The sequence below is a fragment of the Cydia splendana genome, chromosome 9, assembly GCF_910591565.1.
Source record: "Cydia splendana chromosome 9, ilCydSple1.2, whole genome shotgun sequence".
NCBI lineage: Eukaryota > Metazoa > Arthropoda > Insecta > Lepidoptera > Tortricidae > Cydia > Cydia splendana.
In genome coordinates this window covers 15,677,474-15,686,296 of record NC_085968.1, presented here as the reverse complement: position 1 = coordinate 15,686,296, position 8,823 = coordinate 15,677,474, and the positions used below count along the sequence as shown (strand labels likewise).

At 37.1% G+C, this 8,823-nt stretch overlaps 2 protein-coding genes and 1 long non-coding RNA gene across 4 annotated transcripts in view; 2 read left to right on the top strand and 1 right to left on the bottom strand.

The window, feature by feature from the left end:
* Positions 1-8,823, bottom strand: part of LOC134793710 (uncharacterized) — a 192,463-nt gene that overhangs the window by 61,418 nt on the left and 122,222 nt on the right. The gene's annotated exons all lie outside the window — the stretch shown is intronic.
* On the top strand, positions 1,005-5,419 carry LOC134794015 (photoreceptor outer segment membrane glycoprotein 2-like). Of its 2 annotated transcripts, none has more exons than XM_063765720.1 (6): positions 1,005-1,185; positions 1,699-1,825; positions 2,418-2,631; positions 3,110-3,240; positions 4,134-4,287; positions 5,163-5,419. In XM_063765720.1, the coding sequence occupies exons 1-6, from the start codon at positions 1,050-1,052 to the stop codon at positions 5,388-5,390; spliced, it is 990 nt and encodes a 329-aa protein (XP_063621790.1). In that variant the 5' UTR covers positions 1,005-1,049; the 3' UTR covers positions 5,391-5,419. The 2 variants fall into 2 exon arrangements, with proteins under 2 accessions (XP_063621790.1, XP_063621791.1); XM_063765721.1 differs by having other exon boundaries at positions 5,170-5,376.
* Positions 6,481-7,227, top strand: LOC134793624 (large ribosomal subunit protein bL20m). The gene is made up of 2 exons (XM_063765249.1): positions 6,481-6,560; positions 6,673-7,227. The coding sequence occupies exon 2, from the start codon at positions 6,679-6,681 to the stop codon at positions 7,153-7,155; it is 477 nt and encodes a 158-aa protein (XP_063621319.1). The 5' UTR covers positions 6,481-6,560; positions 6,673-6,678; the 3' UTR covers positions 7,156-7,227.

Here is an 8,823-nt window from a genome sequence, read left to right as displayed (position 1 = left end):
CAAAATGCTTGGAAATTATAATGTTACTTTATTATGACGTCGTTTTTGTCCGTTTTAATTTTTTGGCTTTGTGTATCAACTGAACGGCAAATGGTGGCCACATTTTTCCGTTTATGTGATATTTAAGGTCAAAAGTAAGTACCTAAGGGTGGTATTCTATCTGTCCAATATCTTGGTCCAATGTCATTGCGTCTCACTTTCTCATTAAGCAAAATGTGAGACAAAATACACATTGCACAGCAATTGTACAGGAGGAATATCATCCTAATATAAAACTATGCGACAAAGACCAAAACTCAAAAGTTGGAGAATCAGTAGGAGAGTCTGTGCGGAAAGAGAAGAGTCGTGGAATATATTGGGCACCATACATTCCACGACACAGAAACAGAACAGACTCTACAACAATTTATACAGAAAATAATAGGGAATATTAGGCAAAGCTCTGCGTAGGTGGCACGACCTTTGTGGCACATACAGTAAACAAAAACCACATTGACACATCACACGTCACGTCAATCACATGGCCTACCGCGAAACAAGAAAATCGAAATTTTGTTATCTAATCTCTCTATCACTCTTGCATATTCGAGCGATAAAGAGGCAGATAACTAAATTTCGATTTTCGTGTTTACCGGTAGGCCCTTGTTAACAAACCGCCTTGATGCATCAATGTCATATTTTATTGTCTGTGAAAACTTGTCAAAAAAACAGTTTAAGGCACAGTATGTATAAGTTAGTCTATGAATTTACTGAGTCGGTAGTGCTGCACTCTGGCGGCAGAACATTGCAGTAATATCTCCTATTAGTTTATTAGAAAACACAATTCCCCTAACGAGGGCGCCACTGGACGGTCGACCCAGTTGTGAATCTGCCAAAACGATGACGAAACGAGGCCGTAGTTTTATACTAGAAAAAAATATTATTTAATAACTCTATGGGAAGTCTATGGTAATGGGAGAAATGTCAGAATCAGAAGTCGAACTATATAATATCTGTCAAAAAGATTTGTAAATAGATCACTTTACCGAAATATTGTATTTTAAGGAAATATGTGCGGACGCAAGAAAAAAGCTGACATTAAAGTAGATAATGACAAACATAACCACCCCGTTATAGTTTGGGGCGTTTGGTACTTGTCGTTAGCCACACTGGTGATGATCGTTTGTACATTGGTTTTATTTTTCTGTGAGTGTATCACAATTTTATAGTTTATTTTTACAAAATTTGAACGGCTACATACATAGGAAAGTGAGGGTAGTCAAATATATTTACCCATTTTTTTCGCTACTTGTCTAATAATGATAATCAAGAGTACATAAGTACATAACACAAAGGTCCATGAAGGCGTCCAGTGGCCTATTTTATAAAGCTACAAGTTACAATTTACAAGCGGAAGTCTCTTTCTAACCCTATGTGTTAGAACGAGACTTCCGCTTGTAAATTGTAATTTGTAGCTTTATAAAATAGGCCACAGATCAAATTTTCTTAGTTGTTACTTTCTTGGCTTATTGGCAATGTGCGAAATGCATGGTGGAGAAACTACAAGCGCTGGTCCAAGTTTTCAGTTTAAAAAATGCCTAATTTATTAGGTGATATGATTCAATATACATTGGCAAAACAGTACGTAACCGTATTCTACTGCTTTAGATGTATCTACGTCCGAGAACTACTGTCATTTGATAGTGTTTTTGATTACAGGTGTATCAATAGTTGTGGAAATGCTTCATATGGACGTACTTCTTTCGCTTTCTCTGCTTACTGGGATCGTTATGTTGCCCACGAATTTCTACTTGCTCCACATGATATCTAAAGGGGAAAAAATAAAGTTCAGTATATTTAACTTACCTACCTACACTCACTAAGAATATTTTTAGGGGGATATACCGAATGTTAAGGAATATATTCCTATTGATCTTACAAAAAAGAATTCAAAACCCAAAATGAATGAATTATCTTAAGGTCTCGTTAGCATGGGATTCAATATTCATCCATTGAAGTCTTAAAGTCTGGTACTGACACCCCTACCCTTACTGTTTCCCTTTCCAGGGCCCAATATGTACCTACTTACATAATTATGTAGGTAACATACTGGTATGCAAACTCAGAATAAATAATAGTACTAGGTACAGAAGACTCACTCTCTAACAAAGCGCGTCTATTACGATCAGGACAGATATGGCCGCTAGGTGGCGACAGCGCCACGCGCGGCTTATGGCTAGCCACCAAAATTGTTGTGGAACGGATGTTATTTTAGCTACCTGTAGCAAAGCGACGAAATCGCGGAGTGAGCCACGCCTGATGCAAATAAAGATCTCTATCTCGACTGAGTTCTGAAGTAGAGTTTGGCCACAATGATTCATTCTTTAAATAATATGTGAGAGGATAGGACATAGGGTAACAATTTACTTCTGTTACAGTCCTTATTCAAGAGTTTTCTGTTGGGATCTCTGGGTCTGCATGGCAACGATAATTGTAATAAGCTTTATAGGTACCTGTCTTTGCTCGTACAAGATCTATCACTGTAAAAATTGCATCAAAAAAGCCATTAGTGAAGCTATGAACAATTATAGGCAGGACGCTAAATACAAACACCTTATGGACAGTATACAATGGGGAATCAGGTGTTGTGGGGTATGTAATTTCTACCTAAATTTTACTATGTTCACAATAAGAGATAAATATTTCTTCAATGTACTTTTGTATATAATTCTGTCGGGTGTTTATGTGTTTGACAATTCATTTATCACAAATCGTATGGCGCTGTACAGCGCCATCTAGCTTAAAAAAGGCCTACGACAATTTGTTCAATAATGTGTATCTTCTTATCCCTTTGTTTTGTTTATATGTAAGTACGTGTATGTACGAGCTGGAAACTTCAAAATTAAATTATGAGTACGTATATAATTCTTCAAGGCTGTTTTTACCTGGCAAGAAACAAATGCTGCGTGATGATGATGCGAGGGTAATACAAATATTTAGGTATGTTCTGATGTGTTACGATATTTCAGTGAAGTACAAAAATATACAGCTAGTCCGTTGAAAGGCCTATATTTTTATGTACTTAATCAGCGGCATTTATCGAAATCATGCATACCTACTTTACTTTCAGCTTGACTCCTATACGGATTGGTTTAGCAAAGACTGGTACGACTTCACACGCGACTACGAATGGGATCCCACTTCTGATACAAAACTACGTTCGAAGGGAGTGGAGCTTGTTACTGATAGCGTTCCTTTCAGGTAAACAAAAGGGTCAGCCGCATTTGAGGGAAACCAGTGCTGTCAAACTGCTGTAACTTATAAGACAGTCAGACGTACTCTTTAAATAACCACAGTTGAATAAACTTGTACACAATGTCAGAATAAATAAATAATTTAGTTAAAAACTTTCACCCAGGGTTGTGATTGTGAAGTTTAAATAATAATTTCTGTGTAGCTGTACAAATATTTGACTATCTTCCTGCAATCTTCATTTATTCAATTTATTACATACTAAGTAGATGACCCGGTGAACTTTGTTTCACCTAATGTATATCTATTATTATCTATTTTTTTTGCAGTCTTAATTTTTCTTTCACGAGAGCCTTCTCCTGACAATAACAATAACAACAAAAACCGGGCAAGTGTGAGTCGGACTCGCACACGAAGGGTTCCGTACCATTATCTATAAAAACGGTCACCCATCCAAGTACTGACCCCGCCCGACGTTGCTTAACTTCGGTCAAAAATCACGTTTGTTGTATGGGAGTCCCACTTAAATCTTTATTTTATTCTGTTTTTAGTATTTGTTGTTATAGCGGCAACAGAAATATATCATCTGTGAAAATTTCAGCTATCCCAGATCACGAGATACAGCCTGGTGACAGACGGACGGACGGACAGTGGAGTCTTAGTAATAGGGTCACGTTTTACCCCTTGGGTACGGAACCCTAAACGGAGTCTTAGTAATAGGGTCCCGTTTTACCCTTTGGGTACGGAACCCTAAAAAAGCGAAAATTGGTCCACCCGCGCTCACGCGTGATGCCGTGACCAAGTGAAATAGGGATGGATTATACATAGATAGGTAATAGGTAGTATTAGGTACCGTGTAAAGTTGTAGGTAGGTACCTAAAGATATTTGCATCATGTTCTAGTTGCTGTAAAACAGGATCGTGCATATCGAACTACTTGACGGAGATGGGAACCTCGTCTATACATTTGAGTGGATGCGCTGAGGAGCTCTATGTAATAATCATGACTGCGCTGGTTATTCAGTTGATTATTTTTTCTTCCGTTTTTGTGATTGAGGTACTTACTCTCTTCTGTATTCTCTACTCTCTTCTGAGATACTCTTCTTGTATTCGTACCTATAATACCCTCCTAATACCTATGTTATATACCTACAGTACCCAGTGTTGGCCGAAACGTTAATGCAATTTACCATTTTAGGCCATTAACCATTATAAATTGAGCCGTAAACTGTAACCGTCCTTCTGGGTTTTGGATTCAATTTATAATGGTTAATGGTTAATTGCAATTAACGTTCGGCCAACACTGACAGTAGGTACCGGCCAAAAAATTATCGCCTTTTTTTACGGCAAATCTTTTAGGGTTCTGTTGGTGACCGTGGTCAACTAGAAATCCTTAAACGGTTTGCCGTAAAAACCTGAAGGAGATATATTTTTGGCCTTTATTAAAGGTATTTATAAATCTTATGATGTTACTCGAAGTTACTTTTGCCTTTCATCAAACATTTGTAAGTCTATTTAATTTAATTGCATAGCAAGTACGATTTTGAATTTTACTTAATTTACTTGGCGTATAAACCTAAATTTATTTTCCCACAAGACCACAAAATGCATATATTCGTTCTATTTATTACTTCTATACATTGGTATAGAAGTAATAAATAGAACATTGGTACCTACCTATTGCCCTACCTACCTACTATAGGTACATAACATACATGATACTCCCTAGCATGACTTGCATTGTTGCGCGCGACTTCATACCATACTTACTTTGAAGTCTCGCTTGACATATATCTAATACCTATATATGTAGAGTCGCGCGGGACAACGCAAGTCATGCTACGGGGTATGTTTCATACCTACGATGACTTCCGTGGTTCCATCTCCGTAGCTCGTGCAATAACAGCTGAATCCAGTGCTTTTGCCTATTAGCTTTTAGTTTTCATTCTGGCTCTACCCAAAGAGAAAGAAACCTCCCAACAAATCAAAAAAGGCAAAACTCGCGTGTACGACGTAAAGCAACTTCTCAACGTGAACCCCAACTTTGATTGGAGTGGTTCGCTTGAATCGGCCTCGGACGATAGTGATGCTGAAGAAACGGACTCACCCAAGATAGCAGTGGGAGATGTGCCTGATGAATGTTCGCCGGGACTTCCCTAATTTTGTACATAATAAAATTAATAAATTTAATAAAATTTTTTTTTTTTTCAATACAACAACTATTTATACCTAAAGAGCTTTCTACACGTTTTTGAATTTAGTAACTGACGACATGGACGCGGAAACACAGAACTGAAATCAGATGGAGATATCTCCATCGTCTTTCATGTATTGCAGTCCAGTTACTAAATTCAGCAAGGTTGGCAAGGTGTAACAAGTTCTTTAATCGACCCGGTTAGTCTGCGTAGACAAATTTCGCTGGGAATTAATGCTGAAGTACTCATTTATAATAATATAGAAGAGAATTCCAAAATGCGCTCTCGCCAGGATTCAAGCAAGTAAAATAATTTATATAAAGCCTGACCAGTAATATATGATCACGCGCCATGTTGCGGAATTTCACTGGAACGATTTTTTTCATACTAAACTGAACTGTCACCCTATACATGAAAATAACAGCGCCCTCTTGACAATGATCATACATATAATATATTACTGGTCAGGCTTTAAGTACCTACCTACCAACTCCTCCCTGCGTGCAATGATATCTAATGATGATTATAATAAATAACTATAATCTTTCTACCCTTCTCTGGGCCTCAAAACAATCTCCAGCCCAAATTTCTCCAAATCGGTTTTGCATGGAGAGGTAACAAACAGATTTATTTTTGCATTTAGATACAATATTAGTATTTAAAGGCCCCTGTACATATTGGGCCAATGCAGGCCAGTCCAAGGGACGCAGCCATGCGGTAGAATGAGATAGCAATATCAATTGCTCTCTCTAACGCATAAATGCGTCCCCCAGACTGGACCACGGTGGCCAAATATTATGTACTGTACAGAGGCCTGAAAGGAAGTAGGGATGTGATGATAATCATCGATTTATTAACAAAAAATATCGATTTTAATGCCGTAACACACTATCGCACCGCACAGCGACCTTGGTGCGTCGCACCTATATATAAGTGAGAGCGAGAAAGAGATATCTAGTGTGGTACGACTATTAAAATCGCCTTTCAACCACAAATAGCTTAAAAAACTAGCATCTAGGCCATAATTATAAAAAAAAACTGAGCTGTCAATCAATGTCAGTGTCACTATTTTAGGTTATAATATCTATTTTGCATTTCGTATTTCTTGATCGGATTTATTTACCATATTAATAAGGTATATTAGTTAATGTATGTCTGTAGTTAAAAAAATAAATCATGAGTAGCTAAATTATATTAAATTTTTATATTTATAAAAATCATTCCATAAGTTTAAATTTTATTCACAGGCTGCAATGGTGTTTCTAACGGTTACAAACTTAATCCGGGTCCGAGGCCCGGATGAATTTTGGCGAAAAAGAAGGATTTTTAAACTAGCTGCTCATTACATCGGTCGACGCAGAAACTGTTATTCCGTCGCCGTGCGTAATGTACACCGAGCGCTCGCATACGCGACTAAGGCCCGAGACCTGAAGAAGCAGGATATGAAGGACTTGTGGAACACAAGGATCACTGCGGCGTGTGAGCAGCACAACATCACACAGTTTCAGCTTAAAGAGGGTCTCGACCGAGCCAACATCATGTTAGACCGCAAGTCACTCTCCAATTTGGCCTCCTGGGAACCTCGGACTTTTGAATCGCTAGCTGCTGTGGCTAAGGAGAAGTTACGCCTTGATGGATTTGTGGACACGGTTGACAAAAAATACCCAACTGGTATCAACCTAAACCTGAAGGATGTCATGTTAGAGCAATGGTTGAAAGAAAAAAAGTGAATTGTTTATATGTATTTAATCTAAATTCTATTTATAAGTGTTTCATTAGGAAATAAACAAAATTAGGTTAACTCTTATGTTTTATTTACATTGCTAAGTCTCATTTAAACCTTTCTTTAATTGTTTAGTTAATTCATTTTGTTTTTCAAGCATGTATAGGTTTTCTATTTTCCTTCTTTGTTGTCGCTCTACATCCTTCAGTACACCTTCATGCATTTTTTCCCTGTAAAATAAAAAAAGCTAATTAATATATAAAGTATTCTTATATTACTACTTACTAGCGTTACTAATTTTTAAAAGATAAGAATATGAGGAGCCCACCCTTTGTAGGAACTTGACAACCAATGTTGCTTGAGCTGGCAACTATGCCCATCTAAATAAATAGGTATTTAAACAGACAACTTTGTTTTTACCATAGAAGGTAGAATCCTATAGAAGTGGTATATGCATGCCTCCGTGAGGTACAAAACATATGCAATGCGAATTTATTTGTTGCCCACCATATTCCATACTAAATTTACAATTGTACGGTGGGAAACAAATAAAATGTGAGATTGTGACAACGACAAACAATAATAGCTAAGATACATAAGACTATCCTGTTCGGTCACTTCCCCCCACCTTTCATGCCAGATCCAGTTATATACTAGATTCATGGTTTTTACCTACTCCAGTATGGATATGATGGTCGTTCTTGTCTATGTGACAGCGTGATAAAACGGTGTCTGTCACTTTCTATCCCACGGTGTTAAAAAGTGAGTTATTTTATCACGTGGATAAAGATGGATAATCCATAATATGCCGGCTGAACAGAGACAAAGTATAATAATTATGTTAGATTGAGAGGCTGTATATGTGTTGGAGCACATATGTAGATGTTATTTGTATACTTGCAGGTTTCTGTAATGGTTTGTTACATACCGGAGATATTTCTTAGGTAAGTTTTAACTAACCAAATGGTCCAATTTGTTTTCGACGTTTTTTTTATTATTAGTGTTAGTATAATAGTAAGGAAAGGATGCTTTAGCATGAGGGATTTTGTACATTGACGCTCGCGTTTATACATATTGCTGTCCTGCCCTATGACGGTGGTCAATGACACTGTGCGAGCGGGATAGCATCATAATTATGCGCGTGCGATAGAGACAGGAACAGGCGGGTCGATGTATGAAATTCCATGTGCTAAACGAGGACGCTTTTCTTATATGATATGACTGCAGTTATGTGGATGAAGTAAGGACATTATGAACTATATTTATTACCTGTCTGATTGCTGCTTTATGTGAACATAGGTCACTATGCCCAACGATATTGCGCACGAAAGCCCTAGAACTAGTTTCGAACTAGTGGAAGACATTGGTTCGGCTGTTTTTACTTAATATTCATAACACTACCTATTTATATCGGTTTCATAGCTGTTAGAAAAAAAAATAGCTTTATTCAACTAATATCATTTAATATATTATCTAATAAGTGCGAATATTTAAAATATTTAAGAAAATGTAATATTATTTGGTATTTTTATATGACACTTGTCATTCAATGACATTGACAGGTGCCATTTGGAATACCTATGTTCTAAAACGAATCACACTTCATAAAAATACGCACGCAATTCTTTTGTCGACAAATAATAACAAAATAACATTAATAACAAAGCCATTCTGT

Bases quoted from the DNA above. Each gene is read 5' to 3' on its own strand.
- LOC134794015 (XM_063765720.1), top strand. From the start codon at position 1,050: ATGTGCGGACGCAAGAAAAAAGCTGACATTAAAGTAGATAATGACAAA. The intron at 1,826-2,417 runs GTTCAGTATATT...CTTCTGTTACAG, and splicing joins TCTAAAGGGGAAAAAATAAA to TCCTTATTCAAGAGTTTTCT. The intron at 4,288-5,162 runs GTACTTACTCTC...TTTGCCTATTAG, and splicing joins CTTCCGTTTTTGTGATTGAG to CTTTTAGTTTTCATTCTGGC.
- LOC134793624 (XM_063765249.1), top strand. From the start codon at position 6,679: ATGGTGTTTCTAACGGTTACAAACTTAATCCGGGTCCGAGGCCCGGAT.